This window comes from Myxine glutinosa, chromosome 6, assembly GCF_964187855.1.
Source record: "Myxine glutinosa chromosome 6, kmMyxGlut1.1, whole genome shotgun sequence".
NCBI classification, from domain to species: Eukaryota; Metazoa; Chordata; class Myxini; order Myxiniformes; family Myxinidae; genus Myxine; species Myxine glutinosa.
The window spans coordinates 135,805,359-135,825,279 of NC_136266.1; the positions used below are offsets into that span (position 1 = coordinate 135,805,359).

The 19,921-nt window shown below is 46.2% G+C and overlaps 1 protein-coding gene across 5 annotated transcripts in view; it reads right to left on the reverse strand.

Annotated features, from left to right (window-relative positions):
- The window catches only part of SACM1L (SAC1 like phosphatidylinositide phosphatase), a 100,024-nt gene that overhangs the window by 61,107 nt on the left and 18,996 nt on the right, over positions 1–19,921 (reverse strand). For all 5 annotated transcript variants that reach the window (XR_013623865.1, XR_013623866.1, XM_078780558.1 and 2 more), the window contains 2 exons: positions 15,302–15,376; positions 5,604–5,731 (listed from right to left, as the gene is read on the reverse strand). Coding sequence is in view for 3 of the 5 variants with exons in the window: in XM_078780558.1 (XP_078636684.1) it covers positions 5,604–5,731; positions 15,302–15,376 (203 nt within the window). In the remaining 2 variants the exon portion in view is untranslated. The remainder of the gene's footprint in view (positions 1–5,603; positions 5,732–15,301; positions 15,377–19,921) is intronic.

Consider the following 19,921-nt stretch of genomic DNA (forward strand, 5'->3'; position numbering starts at 1 on the left):
TAAAACTTAATAAACTTAAATCTCAATCTAAGAGCAATATCTATTTCAAAAGTTTGTACTTACTTCTAAGGATAATATAAAGATATTTAAAACAGCTTAAAAGGGCACAATCTTGAATTTTTTTGTAGATATATGTTTTAACGGATGATCTCTACATCAGCAGAAAAAAAATTGGGGGGGGGGGGGGGAGAACAATAAGCCAGAAAATCGAATTTAATAACTGGACTATTTTCACTTCCGTTATGCAAATCTTTCCCACCTCTGGAACAAACACCTCCCTCCGTGTCTTCAAAACAGCTGTTCACCACCATCTCTTATCTTCCCCCATTCAAAACCTTGATCTTTTCTACCCCCGTTAAAACACCCCAAATCTACTTCCGTCAAATTCCGTTTTCCTGAAAGTCCTAGTAGTGTCCATCTTGTTTATCCCGGGTACCTGATGTCCCTGTTCTCTACTGTTGTTGTGCTTCACTCTCTCCTCCTCCTATTATCTCTCGCTCCATTTATTATACGAGCAACGGTACCCACCCTATGGGTGGGGCTTCAATTGGGAAGCCCAAATGAAAAGGCAAAATATCAGAAATAGAAGGCTTTTTTATTTTAAACAATTCATATAAACATCCGTTGAATCATATCACACGCAAATCATCAAAATCTAAACAGTACATGGCGCCCATTTTGAAAAAAGATTGAATTCTTCAAAACGGAAGCGGATGCTACACGTCTTTCTCAGTCGCACGTTTATGTGTGAAGAGTGCGCGCCGAATCTGCAACACGGAAGCAGCCGCTACACCTGTTTCTCAGTCGCTTTGCACACGCTGCCATGTTACTTCGGAGCCGCACGTTTATATAGGAAGAGTTTGTCAGCAGTCCATCTACTCTCTCCTGGTACTGTTACGTGCTCCTCCCCAAACCCCGGCCACTGTGTACCTCCGAGCCCCGAAAGGAGTCACGGCAGAAAGATGCACTATTATGTGTGCCATGTGACCAATGGTGAAACCACACCAATCAATTGTTACCAAAACCAAGTATTGTATTAAAACCACACAATAATAACAAGTAACGCACGTACAGGAAAATCTCACTTGCACAGCAAACACCATATAATTTCTATGATGGTACCACCAATTTCCTGAATCAATAACTCACGGTATTCCCACGTGAGCAATCGGTAACATCCCCCAAAGTCACTGTGTCACAATACCAGGCCAAAGTCGATCCCCTTGGCTCTCGCGATCACAAGAAAAGGTCATACTGAGACCTGAACCCAGAACGGCTAACAGTCGACGCTGCAGACGAGCCGCTTGGTGAGGTGTCGGGCCGACGTTGGTCCGGTAAAAGTTCACCCAAAAGGCGACTGGGAATTCACACCTTCGGTTCACCAGACAATGACGCTGACGTGAGCGATCAGCGGCTCCCAAGTGGAGAACCGCGAAGAACCACGAGTTCCCAAGCGAAATCCACGACACACACGAGAACCAGGCGAATAGCTGGTGCGAGGTGAAATGGCTGGTGCGAGGTGAAATGGCGGACGGGCCCGTAATGGAGGCGTACCTGCTCTCCAGCGATGATTCACTTTCGGACCCAAAAGCAAAACCCGTCACGCAGATTTATTTGCCACAGCAATAACGACACCGTCACAGGAATCCCTTTCCCGGGGAAACCAATATTCGCTCGTGACCAATGTCGACCAGCGTCCGCTCGACCTCTCGAAGCAGATAGGCCTTCCTTTCCCCATCTCACTCGATCCGCTCGCCCGCCTCTTCTTCTTCTTCCGTTTTCGCCCTCACCCATCTCGTTTTCCTTCTGAGACATTATTTTTATCTTTGAAGACAGTTATCTCCATTTCACGCTGAAACTATAACAATAATAGTACATGAAACTAAAAATGCTTCAAGTGGATGACAACCACAAAGACGAAAGTGACGAATCCATAACAGTACGTAGAATAAATAGTATTTGTAGAATTTCAACAAAAGCCACATCACTGCTCATATCGGTAAATATTATTCCATCGTGTTTGGAAAAACTGGAAAATTGGAAAACTTAGAAAAATTGGAAAAACAATATAGCCTATTTTACTCCCAGGTGTCCCAGGAATACTCACCCAAAATATCGTTGCAATCGGATGAGCCGTTTGTGCGGTACCTTCGAACGGACGGACGGACATTTGGTGAATTATAGTAAGATGTTCTGTGTGTTGGATCTTAAAAGAACCTCGACTTAGAATACAAAAAGAAAAAAGAATTAAACATAAAAACATATGTTCATTAAAAATATTGTGTTGTCTGCAAAACCCACTTTCAACCACCCGTTCAACCCAACACACCCCCTCACAACACTCACCAACAACAAGACACATGAAAGCCCGCTTGGAGTTTGCAAAAAAGCACCTAAAGGACTCTTAGACTGTGAGAAACAAGATTCTGTGGGCTTTCATGTGTCTTTCACTGAGGAGAGGCTTCCTTCTGGCCACTCTGCCATAAAGCCCAGATCAGTGGAGTGTTACAGTGATGGTTGTCCTTCTGGAAGTTTCTCCCATCTCCACAGAGGATCTCTGGAGCTCAGCCAGAGTGACCATCGGGTTCTTGGTCACCTCAATTACCAAGGCCCTTCTCCCCCGATCGCTCAGTTTGGCCGGGCAGCCAGCTCGAGGAAGAGTCCTGGTTGTTCCAAACTTCTTCCATTTAAGAATTATGGAGGCCACTGTGCTCTTGGGAACCTTCAATGCAGCAGGAATTTTTTTGTAGGCTTCTCCAAATCTGTGCCTCGACACAATCCTGTCTCTGAGCTCTGCAGGCAGTTCCTTCGACCCCATGGCTTGGTGTTTGCTCTGATATGCATTGTCAGCTGTGAGACCTTATATAGACAGGTGTGTGCCTTTCCAAGTCATGTCCAATCAATTGAATTTACGACAGGTGGACTCCAATAAAGGTGTAGAAACATCTCAAAGATGATCAAGAGAAATGGGAGGCACCTGAGTTAAATTTCAAGTGTCATAGCAAAGGGTCTGAATACTTATGTAAATGTGATATTTCAGTTTTTTTCTCTTTAATAAATTTGCAAAACTTTCTAAAATCCTGTTTTCTCTTTGTCATTATGGGGTATTGAGTGGAGATTGATGAGGGAAAAAATGAATTTAAACGATTTCAGCATAAGGCTGCAACATAACAAAATGTGAAAAAGTGAAGGGGTCTGAATACTTTCTGAATGCACTGTGTATGTATATATATATATATATATATATATATATATATATATTGTTATTACAAGTAGCCTTGGAAAAACGCCATGTTAAAGCTAGCTTAACATGGATATACACCTCAACACACAAACCCATTGGCAGGGAAAAGCCCCTTGGAGAAGGGGGCAAATGGATTCGCCACAACCTTCATTATGTGACCCTTAGTCCTCCTGTCAGGTTTGGTTGAGATTGGATAAGTAATGACCGAATGTATTATCGTGTGCCTGCCCTCTGGTGAACACCGCAGGGTGACACAGATGACCAAACGAGCTTTAACTCCGAGGCGTTCAATTCAATGATGACGGAGAACATGCGCGTGGGGGGAGGCCGAAGAGCTCACCTTCACGGATCAGACCGGCAGTCTTCAAACCTGCAATAATTAATTCAACCGACACAGGATTTACAATGTACAAGAAAATGCCAGCTTTATTAGCGAAAGGCCGGTAACAGAATAAAACATGGCAAAACTAAATTCCTAAATGGAGTGCCCCCATACAGACTCAAATACAAACAATGGGAAAAATAACTGAAAATAAATATGTGATATTTTGTGGGCACTTAGCTCCGAGCTGCTCTTGAATTTTGTCAGGAATCGTCAAAAAAAAACCTGTGACCTTGGTGGGAACCGCACGCTTTGCCGCGCGGCTCGTTCAATTCAAGCTTTAACTCTGCGGCGGCCCGTGGGCGGGAAAACCAGGCCTCCGTGCACAGTTCGCTCTTCCAGCTGCGCTTATCCTCACGATCGTGTTCCCCAACACCAACACCCCAGCCAGACGATGCAAGGAAGTCCAGAGCCTCGACAGTTCGTTGTTAAAAGCCAGGACTCGAGAACAAAGATGAAGAGCGATGTCAGGACACGACCGCTCACCACCAGATCCAGAACCCGAGATAGAAAATGTCCGCCGTTCTAATTGTTTTGTACGCGAGGCTCTGACGTCATCCCACGACGTCTCCGTGTCCGCTCCTATCAGCGAGTTCCATCTTACCAGTCCCTGAGTCAATCAAACCGCGGACCAATCACTGCTCCTCGGGGCGTGGCTTCATGGACCTTTTGTGCCTCTGTGCTCACCAGGTCGATGTTATCCACGGTAGTGCTCAATGTCCTGTTTCCGGTTGGTTTTTATCTTGTGTGGTTAATGGGCGATTTCTTACTAGGTGTGTGTTCTGCTGGTGTCATAAGGAGCAAAGGAAAAAAATAACAGAGGCCATTACATACAGGGGATTAATTTACCCATAATCCCTTGCTAATTAACAAACCCCACCCCTCTCATGAGGACGTAGATACACTGACACAACATCCGGTCGAAACGAATTTCCTAATTATTACATGGGGTTTCTTCTCTTCACTCGACATACAGAGCATGGTAATCTATACACTCTACCTGGCTCTAAGGTAATCATTGACTACCCCCTACAAACGTAACAGTATTGCGGTCAAAAATTGTCAGACAGACACCAAATTGCATATTTCACCATGAATTTTTGCATGTTTTGTTCTGAAAATTCAAATTACCACACAATGTACTTCATTGCGTAATGTCATGCTTATCAAAGCATCAGGAAAACAGATAACAACACAATATATATTTTATAGTTGTCAAGTTGTATCACTGCACAACTTCCTCGTCTCCGACTTACTCTTACATCCCAGGCTTGGAAAGCACAATAAAATAAATAAATAAATATCCCTCATCATCTCTCCCCAATAACTAAAACCTCTCTACTCACCTACCTTTCACCACAACCTATCCCCATTCGCACAAAACGCTCAACTTGCTTTTCGTCTTATTCACTGCTTAATGATTGTGAAACACTAGGGCATTGCCCGTACTATATCTATATCTAAAATTATATCCCCCCCCTCTATTTACATGAAATGGTTTGGTCCAAAGCGAACGGCTTCCGGAGTTTGGTAAAGAAATCGCCATCGCGTGCACAAACGCGCAGGAAAGCGAATGAATCGCAAATTCGTTTTTATTAGTTGTAAAACATAGTTTAACGCCAACATAGTTTGCAAACGTGAAATAAATGAATACGCTCTCAAATGTGCCATCCGAGGCAGAGTGTGCCCGCCACGTTCGGCACACGCGATCGTTCGCTGCTCTCTGATTGGTTGAATCGTTTTTTGGACATAGCTCGGTAAGTAATTGTCCGATTAATATGAAACCTTGAAAAGGCACATCCTCGGGTCCCCAGCAATATACCTGGCAAGTTTAAAGTATATCGGACCCGTGGTTGTCGAGAAACAGCGGTCACAGACAAACGTACAAACAGAGATTACTGGAATTATAGATAGATGGTCATGTTCCTGCCGACATTGACCAGAGGATGTGCTGGATGAATGAGCAGCACACAGTACCTGGATATCAGTGAGGTGAAGCATTGTCTTGGCGAAGGGCAGTGTGTCAAACTCCACTGCCTTCCACACCACGTGGCCAGCAATCTCCCCCACCTTTTTCTTTTTGGCCACTACAACCAGATACATTCCTAGAGGGTGCCAAACACGAAAATAAATAAATAAATAAAAGCAAATTGCAAACTGAAATTTTGACATTTAAATTTATGACAAACTATTTTTGGGGGGAGGGGGCCGGGGAAGGCGGGGTGAGGGGGTAGTGGGGGGATGCCTCATGGGACGACCTTGTTGACCTTGTTGACTTGCATTCGTTGCCAAGAAAACAAGCATTCTGAGTATTGCGCTGCAATACATGTCCCCTACCGGCAGTCTGTCGTCCGGAAAACTGCTGAGGAAATTACCAAAGTTCAAAGTGCCATAACATTGTCAAAAATGATCAAAACGTCATGAAGTTCGAACTTTATCTGTAACTTATCATGAGGAAACCATGTACCAAGTTTGAAATCATTAGCATTAAGAGTTTAGAAAAAAAAAGTCCGGAAAACTTCTTTGCGTGACAGACCGACAGACTGAGGGACGGAGTGCAAACCTTTAGTTCCCTCCGGTGTACACCGGTAGGGGACTAATAACAGAATCTCTAAAAAGGAACGTTAAAACAAATTCCAAATTGAGTTTTACAGAGCGATCGACCTCCGTGCACACTCTCTCCAACATGCCATTTGTACCTTTGGCTGTTATGAGGGTTCAGATGTACTTTGGACTAAACATTTCCAAAATGATTGCAGAATAGCCTTTGGCAATAACTCTGGGGACTCTGCTCTGAATATATTTAGAAATAATGAGGTAATGCAAAATACTTATAGCAAGGTCCCACCTCACACCGGCAGGGGAAAACCCTTTTTCACAATGACATTATTTAATGGTTCAACGTCCTTGAAAACTGCCACTGCAGAGCAAAGTCCTTCTGCCCAAACTTTCCCAATCAAATTTTAAGAGATTATATAGGGCTCACAACAGCATAGATAAAGGAATATTATGACTATATTCTTTGTTTAAAATTCCAAAGAACCAAATAGGCTTCTGTGAGCTCAAGCCAACGAGGCATTGAATGTACATTGTAAATCTCCATGAGATGCCATTCTATAACGGAACTCTTGGGGTTGGTTGTTCGTTGGCCCTCCAATCCTATCGAATGCCATAACATCCTGTCGCCCATCATCAATGGGTAAATCAGCCAGTATGAAATAAAGTAGATGTGCAAAAAAAAATGTTTGTAAATCTCCAGGGATGTGTTAAAAGTATAAGCTAACAGATACATTTACAAAATAAAGCAAAAACATCTCAAGAAAGTCTTTGATAAGCAGAAGTTCTCAGCTTTGCCACAATATCCTCTTTGAAGCTCAAAATAAAGTATGTACAAGTCAGGAGACGACGATGGTTCACGAGCGAGCGGTATTCAATGACAAAGGACGGACTATAACCGAAACAGGCCCGGACAGGCCAGGCCCGGAAATGTAAAAACGAAGGTTACTGACCTTGAAATGAGATAGAAAATAATGTATAATCAGTTATAAGTTTAGTTAGCTACACAATACCGAAAATTCGGTGAAAAATGAAATGAAAAAAATTTTTTTTTTTAAAACACCAAAAAAAAAATGAAAAATCGAGCTCTGTGGGGCGAGACACCTGACATTGGCCTAACCAAATATCGAAACCCCTGTCAGATTCCACCAAACCCCTCGGAGAAGATGTAGCTTGAATTCAATTACCCCCTAAGAAGACATCTTTTTCGGGCGTGGCTCCGCCCAGAATGGGCGCAATACGCCCACTCTAGGCAGGACACAACTAGATCATGATATCAACCTCCCACCCAAGTTTCATTAAGATCGGATGATATCATCAGGTAGTTATGCTGCGGACAGACAGACAGACAGACAGACACACACACACACACACACACACACACACACACACACACACACACACACACACACACACACACACACACACACACACACACACGACGAATATAGTGGTCATTTGATAACTCGTGAACCAATAATTGGCGCTAATAGTAACGAAGCAGGACAACGCTACACTTTACATGCACTTCGGAGAGAACTTCGATACAAAGTATGGGCTTGCACGGTAGCTTTTAGGTATACATGCTCGCCTCTGAACTACAGACTTGGCATTTAATATGGAATTTTTTTTTTGTGGGGGTGAACTTACTTTTCAAGATGTCTTAGAACCAAAAGTTCATTGGAATTATGTTGAAATTATTCTAGATTTTGTTAATGTGACCTTTAAAAGAAACAAAAACCACATTTGACATTTCGAAACAAATAAATTGATCCTTGAAAGTGATGTAAACTGATATCGAACTCAATTCATGGACAGTACTGTGTTAAACCTCTGTACGTTTTCCAGAAGTATCTCTTTATTTTGCACATTAGCCAAAAAATTTTTTAACAAAAACAAAAGTTAAACTAGAACTGCCACTTTAAAACTGCTGGCAGTGATGACCGGTTTACTCGCACCCACTTTTGATACAACCCCACTTTTGATACAACCCCACTTTCATTGGACATGCTTTGACACACCCCCCTTGGATACAACCCTGATAAATACACAAACACACACACACACACACCTCCTCCCCCCACACGCACAACACCCCTCCACACATACACATCCAACCCCCCCCCCCCTCCTTCACACGCACCCCCCCCCCACACCCACACCCCTCCCCCCACACACCCACACCCCTCCCCCCACACACACACCCCTCCACACATACACACACCCCTCCACACATACACACCCCCCCCCACCTCCACACACATCTGCCCCCCCCTCCATACACACACCCCAACCCCCCCCCCCCCCCCACACACACACACACACACACACACACACACAGACACACACACACACACACACTGACATCCACACACACGCACATCCACACACACGCACATCCACACACACGCACATCCACACACACGCACATCCACACATCCACACATCCACACACACACACACACACACACACACACACACACACACACACACACACACACACACACACACACACACACACACACACACACACACACACACACACACACACACACACATTCCCCCTCCCCCCACACGCACACCCCTCCACACATACACACACACACACACCCCCCCCCCCCCCCCCACACGCACAACCCCTCCACACATACACACACACCCCTCCACACACACACACCCCTCCACACACACACATCCAACCCTCCCTCCTCCACATGCACACCCCAACCTCCTCCAACCTCCACACACACACACATATCCACCCCCCCCCCCACACACATATCCACCCCCCCCCCCCCACACACATATCCACCCCCCCCCCCCACACACATATCCACCCCCCCCCCCCCCCCACACACATATCCACCCCCCCCCCCACCCCACACACATATCCACCCCCCCCCCACCCCACACACATATCCACCCCCCCCCCCCCACACAGACACACAGACATCCACACACACACACACACACATCCAACCCCTCCTCCTCCACACACACACACACCCCAACCCCCCCCCCCCCACATACACACATATATTCACCCCCCCCAACACACCCACAAACACCCACACACATATCCAACCTCCCCTCCTCCACATGCACACCCCAACCCCTCCCCACACACATCCACTCCCCCCACACCCACACACACACCCCTCCACACATACACACACACACACACACACCCCAACCCCCCCCCCCCCCAACATACACACATATCCACCCCCCCCCCCCCCCCCCACACACACACACACACACACACACACACACACACACACACACACACACACACACACACACACACACACACACACACACACACACACACACACACCACATCCCCACACACACAAACACTCCCAGAACCCCCCCCCCCCCCACACACACACACACACACACCCTCCCCCCCCCCCACCACCCCCCTTCCCCCGACACACACACATCCACACAAACACATCCCCACATGCATACACACACAAACACACACACACACACACAATAACACACACACACACACACACACAATAACACACACACACACAATAACACACACACACACACACACACACACACACACACACACACACACACACACACACACACACACACACACACACACACACACACACACACACACACACACACACACCCACAGACCCCCCCCCCCACCCCCCACACACACACCCTCCCCCCACCACACACACACACCAACACACGCACCCCCAACCACCACACACACACACACACACACACACACCAACACACGCACCCCCAACCCCCCCCCCCCCACCCCTAACACACACACACACACCAACCCCCCCCCCCACACACACACACACACACACACATCCCTTCCCCCCCCCCCCCCCCCCCCACACCCACATCCACACATGTCAATCCATGCACTGATTGCAGAAAAGCCATTTTAAAAAGAAAATTAACCTCAAATTGCAGAGACAGAATTCGTTATTTTATCTGAGAAGCCAAACGATTCTTCTTCTTTAGTACCTCAACCTTCGGGTGAAATGCGATCGATTTTAAAAAAGGCAGAATTTGAGCAAATCTGTTTCATTCGTTTGTTAATAGACCTCATCTATTGAGAAATCTGCAATTGGAATTTTATTTGAGGTTCAAATGACCGCTGGAGATCGTGTGATAGTGATCACGTTGTGGTAGGACAAAACGGTATGTTTCTTCTTCTTTCAACAATAAAGACTTATAGCTTCGGGACCGTACATCCAATCATCTTGAAATTTTGCACACTTCTGCCGCTTGATGAGAGCTACATTGCATTAAAAATTCAAGTCGATCCATGCAGTGGTTCAAGAGTTACAAGCTTTTTAAATTTTAACTTCCATTATTTATTGCGGCCAAACCATGTGACTTATCAAAAGGTCTCAAGTAACATTGAAACATCCCCCCATGAGGAACATTTTTGTAAAGTTTCCACTCGATATCTCCACAAATTATGGAGGTGATTCCATTTCTAGTTTGAGCTTTAAAACGTCATAACTCTGAAACCATGTGTCGGATGACGTCGTGCTCGTGACTTTTTTGTTCGTCATGGGTATACGAATATGCATGCCAAGTTTGGGCTCGATCCGTTCAGCCGTTGTGGAGAAAAAGGGATTTTTTTTTTTTTTTTTTTTTGGTATACTGAATCTAGGCTCGTGAAAGAGCTAACATTTATTTCACAAACAAATCAACCAGACAAACAAAATATACAAAAAGAGGGAGCGGAAGACAAGATGGGGAGAGAAGGGGAAGCACACAACCACAACATTTGAGAGCAGGGAGAAGTGTGGGAGGGAGAGGGCTTGGGGGCAGGAGGCATGGGAAGGGGAGGGGGGAGAAGGGGGAGAAGGGTATAAAACACATGGGGACCGAAATTAGCGGGGGTAGAAAAGATCAAGGTTTTGGATGGGGGAGGATAAGAGATGGTGGTGAACAGCTGTTTTAAAGACCTGGAGGGTGGAGTGGGATTGAAGAGAGTGGGGGAGTTTGTTCCAGAGGCGGGAGAAAAGAGGAATGAAGGAGTGAAGGTGAGCAGAAAGTCTTGATTTTGGCAGTTTAACCATAAGAGGGTTGCAGGCAGATCTTGTGCGACCTGTAGGAATATTTGGGGGGACAGAGCCCAGAGAGGGCTGGGGGGGAAAGGCCAGAGAGGAGGCGGTAGAAGACGGAAAGACCACCAACCTGCCTGCGGTGAGTCAGTGAAAGGCCCTTGGAGATAGCTTCATCGTGGGAGATTCCAATGATTCTGAACGCTTTGGTTTCAACAGCGTGAAGACGGGCTAGGTGTGAGGCAGGAGCACCAGACCAGAGGGGAGATCAGTATTCCATAGAGCTGTGGATGAAAGCCTTGTATGTGGTGAGGAGCTCAGGTGTGCCAAGGAAGGACTTCGCACGACGGAGGATGCCCAGGCGGTGACTGGCTTTGGAGGCCAGATTTGAAATGTGGTTTTCCCAGGAAAGATCATGGCAAATAGTGAGACCCAAAAGCTTGAGTGACAGAACTTCTTGGAGAGGATTATTCAGAAAGTGGATGGGAGGGTTTTCCAGTCGGTCTTTTCGGAGAGACATCGTAAGAGTGCGAGATTTATCAGGATTGAAAGACATGTTCCATTTGTTTGCCCAGTCTGTGATTTTGTCCAGGTCTGCAGAGAGTGAGGAGGCTGCAGACTGCCGATCTGAGGGATGAGGAATGGAGCGACAGAGAGTAGAGTCGTCAGCAAAAAGATAGAGAGGATTTTCAAGAGAGTCAGAGAGATCATTGATGAAGACCAGAAAAAGCACAGGGCCCAGAACACTACCTTGGGGAACTCCAGCCTGAACAGGAAGAGGAGATGAGAGAAACCCATTCAGGGCCACACGTTGACTACGACCAGAGAGGAAGTCCGCCAGCCATGCGTGGAGATTTCCATGGATACCAAAGGAGGAGAGTTTGGTGAGCAGAGCAGGGTGCCAGACCGTATCGAAGGCACGTGAAATGTCAAGGGAGACAGCTCTAATTTCCTGTTTGGCGTTGAGGACCTCCATCCATTGTTGAGAAAGCAGAAGCAGCATGTCCAGAGTAGAGTGACCAGTTCTGAACCCAAATTGATGATCAGAGATCAAGCCGTTGGAGAAGAGGAAAGATTTCATATCTGAAGCAATGATGGATTCCATGACTTTGCTGATAATTGGGAGAAGGCTGATTGGTCTGTCGTTGCTGGGATCTGTTTTTGCACCTTTTTTGTGCAAAGCGGTGATGTTGGCTGATTTCCAAGCAGATGGCAGATGACCTTGAGCAAAAGAGAGGGTGAAGAGAACAGAAAGAGGGAGTGAAAGAGCAGAAGAACATGATTTTAGGACCCGTGGGCTGATGCCGTCAGGACCAGTTGCAGATTCAGAGTCGAGGGATGACAGAAACTTTTCCACCTTGTCAGGAGGAAAGGACACAGAGTCCAGGAGCAGCTGGGTATGACTGGGTACGGTGGGTACAGAGAGGGATGTGTTTGGGACACAAGATTTAGAGGCAAACACAGAGTTGAGGCATTCAGCTTTTTCACGTGCGGAGTCAGCCGTTAAGCCGTTTGAGGTGAGGGAGGGGATGGAGGGGGAACAAACACCAGAAACAGATTTGACCAGACGCCACCAGAATTTGGAAGAGGGCGACAGATAAGAGAGTTCTGTCTTGAGAACAGTGAGATATTGTTTCCTGGCTCTCCTGAGGGTGGACACACACTTGTTTCGGGCTTTGTGAAAGGAAAAAAAGGTTTCGGGCTTTCGTTTTTTCACGAAAAACAAGATGGCGGCCGAACCATGCGACGTATGACTTCGAAATTTTTTGCAATCTGAGTTTTTTTTAACTAAGCAACTGGGAAAAAAAATCCCATTTTCGTGGGAGAAAGGTTTTTGTTTGACGAATTCTAACCTCTTAACGTTAGCATTTTAAATATATTTGATACACATATCTTTTGTTCCCATTGCAGAGTTCTTTAGAATGAGCCATTCCTCAAATTTTTCCATTGAGCCGTTTCGGAGATACAGAGGGGCAAAGTTGAATGTGTTTTACAAGATGGCGCCCATACCACGTGACCTATGACGTCATAATTAGCATTAAAAAATTCTACGAGCCGAGACGATCATTTGATGAAAATTTCCTGTCAATCCGACCAGGGGTTGCTGAGAACATTAATTATGAAATTTTCGGAGGTGCAAAATAGGGCAGAAGAATAATAAGAAAAACTCTAGCAGTAATAATAGGTTACTCTCCATTTCATGGAGGGTAAACCTAATTACGACTGGGATTACGGACAGTAAAATTACAGTTCAGTACTTCGTGTAACCCCCACGAGCATTCAGGAGAGCACGTACACGTTGAGGCATGCTGTTCACGAGATTTGCCAAGGTTTGGACAGGAATCACTTGCCATGCAGTGACAATAGCCTGCTGCAATTCACGCACAGAGGTCGGCTGCTGGTCCAAGTGGTCGATTTGACGCGTTAATTCTGCCCACAAGTTCTCTATCGGATTCATATCCGGGGACATGGCAGGCCACTCCATATGCTCTACACCACGGTCAGCAAGAGTGTTGGATCATGCGAGCACGATGAGGCCGTGCATTGTCATCTTGGAAGACAAAGTTTCCTCGAAAGGCTGCACGAGCAAATGGAAGCAATGTTTCTTCCAGAATGGCCCTGTACTTGAACTGGTTCAGTTTTCCATTCAGAACAACCAGGTCAGTTTTGCCCCCTGCATGAAAAGCAGCCCAAACGGTCACCCCACCACCTCCAGCTTGGACTCTTCGCACTATACAATCTTTGTTGTAGGCTTCATGCACTTGTCTGTGCACTCGGACGCGGCCATCTTAACGATAGACCAGAAATCTAGACTCGTCACTGAAGATCACATGATTCGAGTGTCCTGGCTGCCATTGACGGTGCTCTCTGGCCCACTGCAATTGGCGCTGGCTGTGTTGTCTGGTCAGGCGTGGCTTTCTCAGGGGACGCTTGGCACGATAGCCTGCTTGAACCAGTCGTTGGTTGACTCGCCTTATGGATACAGGCACATTTGTCAGTTGCTGCCACTCAGCCCTAAGCCGATTAGCTGACTTGGTACGGCCATTGCGGACTAACCGGTGCAGCTGGCGATCATCCTTCCTTGTGGTTCTGCAGGGACGTCCTGGCCTCGGTATTGGAGTAGGGACACCCCTCTGAGCATTTCGTTTCAGGATCTTTGACACGTGACCTTGAGTGATGCCATACTGACGAGCAATAGCACGCTCTTTCATGCCGTAATTTCGTAAAGCCACCACTCCATGACAAACAGCATTGTCGAGTTGACGGACCATCTCCAGAGGAAGCGGCAATAACTTTTGGAGACGTGAAGCAGTTGTTTGCAACTAATACAGAACGCAACAACCCTTGTATACCCGACTGTGAAGCCAATCGTCAAATGCACCTGTCCGTACACTTTGCCACGCCACCTGTGATATAATCCTGTTGTTGACTTCTTGCTGCGACAGACAATCAGTGACATGGTTCTTTTAACAAATAAATCACCAAAGTGTAAAAGAAACTCACCAGATTGATATACTGAGTTAAGAAAGTAAACCCAAGTCAAGAAAAAATATATATTCCATATTAAATGCAGTCTGTATTTAGCCTCGGTTTGAATCTCAACCCAGCAAGCCCGTCACCTTGGTGTTTCGCATGCAGAAGGGGAGAGGCAACGTTCGCGCCATCCTTCGGAAGGACGTTAAGCCGTCGGACACCTATGCTAGCACCATTCGCTTGTGGGCACTAAAGATCCCTCGGTATCGTTCGAAAAGACCAGGCGGGTTATCGCCATCACCGTGAACAAATTCCAGATTCCTACTAAAACTGAGTGCTGGGGAGGCACCCAGCATAACCCTCGACAAGAAACTCCTTCAACAGCACCAACACTCTGTAAAGAGTATGGTACAGTCGATGATGGTGTGAGATACGAGGTAGAAAGTGAAAACATCACGATGCACAAAAGGTCCATTCACAAATGCAGACCAAAGCTCCCTTTTATTCAACATCCAAAATATTTTTTCAAATTTTCTGCAATTTAGTAAAATATAAAGACAGCACAAAATGTTCCCTCACCTGCTTCTAAGGAAATTGTACCCACAACAGCACATATTGGTCTGGAAATGGCAGAAGGAGGAATGGTTTTCTGAACTGTGTAAACAAACAGACAGACAGTGTTAATAAACAAAAACATACATTCGGTTTGGGTCAACAACGATACGTTATATCATGCACACATTATCCTTAGTGTCGTTTCTAATCGGTTTTTGTATAACCTTGAAATTGTGTTATCAACCTGTTATGGAGTTCAAAATCGGATTCGTAAAATGGAAGCTAATATATTAGAGCTCGGCATGGGCAAATGCAGGCGAGCAAGTGATCACTCTCCAAGGTTTCCTCCGAGGCGAGCAGAGGCTAGTGATTGCATTTAAGGGGAAGTTACTGCATATAAGCAATAAGACAAAAAGTTGTTTGATCTAATGAATTCACAGGAGTTTATCAACTTACAACCAAAGTAATCATGAAATCATGACATTAGAGACAAAAATTAAACAAATCAACACAGAACATGAATGATATGATGTGTGTACACAGACAATTTAATGGTACAGTTTGAGATTGGAGTGATGCAGGAAGGGAGAGGCCTTTGAGGCTTGGATGGACTGCTCGAAAAATTGTTATCTGGGAAAGCAAAGGTGAGGCAAGCCCAGAGCGATACTGCGCTACTCTCACCCTGGTTGGGCCTTTGGGTGAGTCTTATACACCACACCCCATGCGACCTTTTCTGGGTCCTCTACCCCATTCCTTCCCACACCCATTGTTTATCCAAGTCTCCCTCTATCTTGTCCTTCAAATGTCCAAGTCTCCCTCTGTATTGTCCTCAAATGTCCAAGTCTCCCTCTATCTTGTCCTTCAACTCCACTATTGGTCTCTCTCTTGTTCCTTTATCCTGTTGCATTCTTATCTATTCAGTGTGCTAGCACATCCATGAGCCTCGACTCTGTCTATACAGACTCTCCTCGAGTTACGACGTAGGCGACTTACGATGACTCGCACTTACAACCATCGCAAAAATCTCAGTTGCTCCTTGTGCCTCGCGCTGACATCACTTAAGCTGCATCGTGTGTGTGTGTGTGTGTGTGTGTGTGTGTGTGTGTGTGTGTGTGTGTGTGTGTGTGTGTGTGTACCGTACTGCCATCATCATGTCTAGCAAGAGGAAGAGTGCATCCACTGATGGATCGGAGAAAAGAGGAGGAAGGAGATCGACCTGGAGTTAAAGATGAAAATAATCGTGCAGCTCGAGAATGGTAAAAGCGTGGCCACCATCTCACGTGACTTAGGCAGTTGGACAGAAAACCATCAGCGTATGCTTTTCTACGCCAGGGCCAGAGCACTCGGGTCGAAAGTGTAGATGATGCGAAGAATTTTCATGTCACGCAGGTAGGCCTGTGATTTATTTTCAAATGTGACTCACATCGTATTTTACTGTAAGCATACATCTCTATCAAGCTCAAATAGTGATGGCAGGGATAACTGGATTACTGATAGAACTTTGGTGAACGGCATTGGGGGTAACGTTTCTCCAACATCAACAACCAATGGTTTAACCTCCATCGAGGAAGCATCTCCATCGTGAAACTCCTAAAGAAAGTGCTTTTTCCCCCATAATGGTTCTTAAACCTAACCTGTATGTATGCTCACGGTTTATACAATATCTCGGCTTATTGACGAGTGAAGAGGAAGGCGATCCTGGTATGCACCTTCTCTGTCTTCTGCCTCACCACTGATGGATGACCAGCCATCTTGTTCAAAGGACTGATTTGTGTGTTTATATGTGTTTATGGTATAGGGTACTTTATCACTTCTTCTTGCAGTTCCACGTTATTTGTGTACCTCGTTATGTACCTGTATTTTTGTAAGCTTTTTTTTGTACAGTAAAACGCATTGTAATGTCATAAAGTCTTTTATTTCAACCCTTTTATTTATTTTACTTATTGTACAGTGTATTAATTGGATTGGATTATGGGATTTAGGCTGTATGACTTTTAACAAATGATATGGTGGAATACGGACCATAGTCCATGATAATAATAAATCCATGAGGGGTGATTCAACTTACGACTACTTCGACTACTTCGACTTACAACCTGCTTGTCGGAATGTAACCCCGTCGTAACTCGAGGAGTCTGTATATAAAAAAGGCCGATTAATTACACACCTTTATTAATTAATTATAAGATTAATTACTCGCAAAGCTAGCACAAGGTGCGTGCGAGCGATCGCTTGTCATTCATGACGACCTCTGTATTGTTACGGAACCCAACGTCGGCCTATGGTTCCCCTTTGAGGGGGGATTAGTCCCCTCGCTTGTCACTGACCGACGTGGTCCCTGAAACTGCACCGCGGCCTCCGGAAAGGCCGGTGAGCAGCTTCGTTCGCGACCGCGGATAAGATGGTAATTTGCCGAGCGGATGGCAGCCGTGGCCCGAACCGTTACCAAGACTAACCCGATCCTGAAACGTTGGCCAAATCGTGCCACAGGTATTCAATTTGGAAAAGACAAAGACGACGGATGTGAAGAAGAAGAAGACAAGAGGTAGGAAATACGAAAAGGATTTATTACTATTTACAACCAATAGAAACCAAGGAGAAGGAAGGATAATAAAATAAAAGCAGAAAGAGGGACGGACCAGAAGGACACAGTGAAACTTAGCTTACCTATGCAGTCTTACTTAACCCAGGACAGAACAAACAAAGACGGACTCACACGAATGGGGAAATGAAGGCAGGAACGAATCGCTGGAGGTGGATGGCTTGGCGGGAGAGGAAGGTTCAGCGGGGATCGGTCGGGCTGGAAGCGGACAGCCGCCGTCAAGATTCGAGCTGCGATCGCCAAACCGCCGCGGTTCCAAACTGCGCGGCGAAGCTCCTCCTGTGCGCTCTCCAAAGCTGCTCAGGTCTCTCTCACGTTCCTCCACTCGGGCTTGCCAGTTCGCTTCTCTTTTTCTCTCTCCGTCGGCTCGTCTCGCTCACCTGCCGTCTCTGGCGCAACTCTTAGAACTTTTTGGAACTCCTCTCAAAGGCTTCAGCGCGCGCTTATATAACGCCTCCGGCGATCAAGCCGCCGGCCTCCAGGACACGCCCATCGGTGCTCGCCTCGGCCCTGATTGGTGGGCACGGGCTCTCTGGCTCCACCCTTGATGACAATGGGCGGGACGCCCTTCTTCCCCGAGCTGACCACGCCGTAATGGCGGCAAATGCAGTTGGCAGTAGAGGCTTTGGGAATGGGAATGAAAGGGGATCTATCTATTTGAATTCGGTGCAATGGAGTGACAATTAATGGCAGACACAGCCTTAACCTACATAGAATAAGGAAATAAACTACTAACAAGGAGGAAAGCTATGATTGGCTAACGCGATTTTTTTTTTTTTTTTTTTTTGTATACAAAATCGAGGCTCGTGAAAGAGCGAACATTAATCACACAGAAAGACAAACAGACACATAAAACAAATAACATCGGGAGCGGTAGACAAGATGGGGAGAGAGGGGGAAGGATACAAACACAACATTTGAGAGCAGGGACCGAGAGACATGGAGACATCGAGAGAACTGTGGGAGGGAGAGGGCTTTGGGGGGGGGGGCATGGGAAGGGGGGGGGAGTGGGAGAGGTATAAAACATATGGACACTGCCAGGACTTCCAGGAAAGAAGTTGGAATTTCAAACAAGGTGGATCTGGGGTGAATTAGTGGGGGTAGAAAATATCAAGGTTTTGGATGGGGGAAGATAAGAGATGGTGGTGAACAGCTGTTTTAAAGACCTGGAGGGAGGAGTGTGATTGAAGCGAGTGTGGGAGTTTGTTCCAGAGGCGGGAGAAAAGAGGAATGAAAGAGTGAAGGTGAGCAGAGAGCCGAGATTTCGGCAGTTTAACCATCAGAGGGTGGCTGGCAGATCTTGTGCGACCTGTAGGAATATTTGGGGGACAGAGCACAGAGAGAGCTGGGGGAGCTGGGGGAGCAAGGCCGGAAAGGAGTCGGTAGAAGACAGAAAGACCACCTACCTGCCTGCGGTGAGTGAGTGAAAGGCCCTCAGAGATAGCTTCATCGCGGGAGATTCCAATGATTCTGAAAGCTTTCGTTTCAACAGCATGAAGCCGAGCTAGGTGTGAGGCAGGAACACCAGCCCAGAGGGTAGAACAGTATTCCATTGCGCTGCGGATGAAAGCCTTGTATGTGGTGAGGAGCTCAGGTGTGCCTAGGAAGGACTTCACATGACGGAGGATGCCCAGTCGGCGACTGGCTTTTGAGGCCAGCTTGGAAATGTGGTTTTCCCAAGAAAGATCATGGCAGATAGTGAGACCCAAAAGCTTGAGCGACAGAACTTCTTGGAGAGGATTGTTGAGAAAGTAGATGGGAGGGTTGTCCAGTCGATCTTTTCGGAGAGACATAGTAAGAGTGTGAGATTTGTCAGGATTGAAAGACATGTTCCACTTGTTTGACCAGTCTGTGATTTTGTCTGTGATCGTTTATGACCTAATTACGGGACGCCCTTTTGACCTTTATACACAACTGGAGGAAGGAGGGTGATATTTTACAATGTACTACACAATAAAAAAACACAATTCTCATATCCACAACAGTATTAATGGTGTGAATCAAATATATAACAGCCTCGAGATTAAAGTGGTCCCTATTTG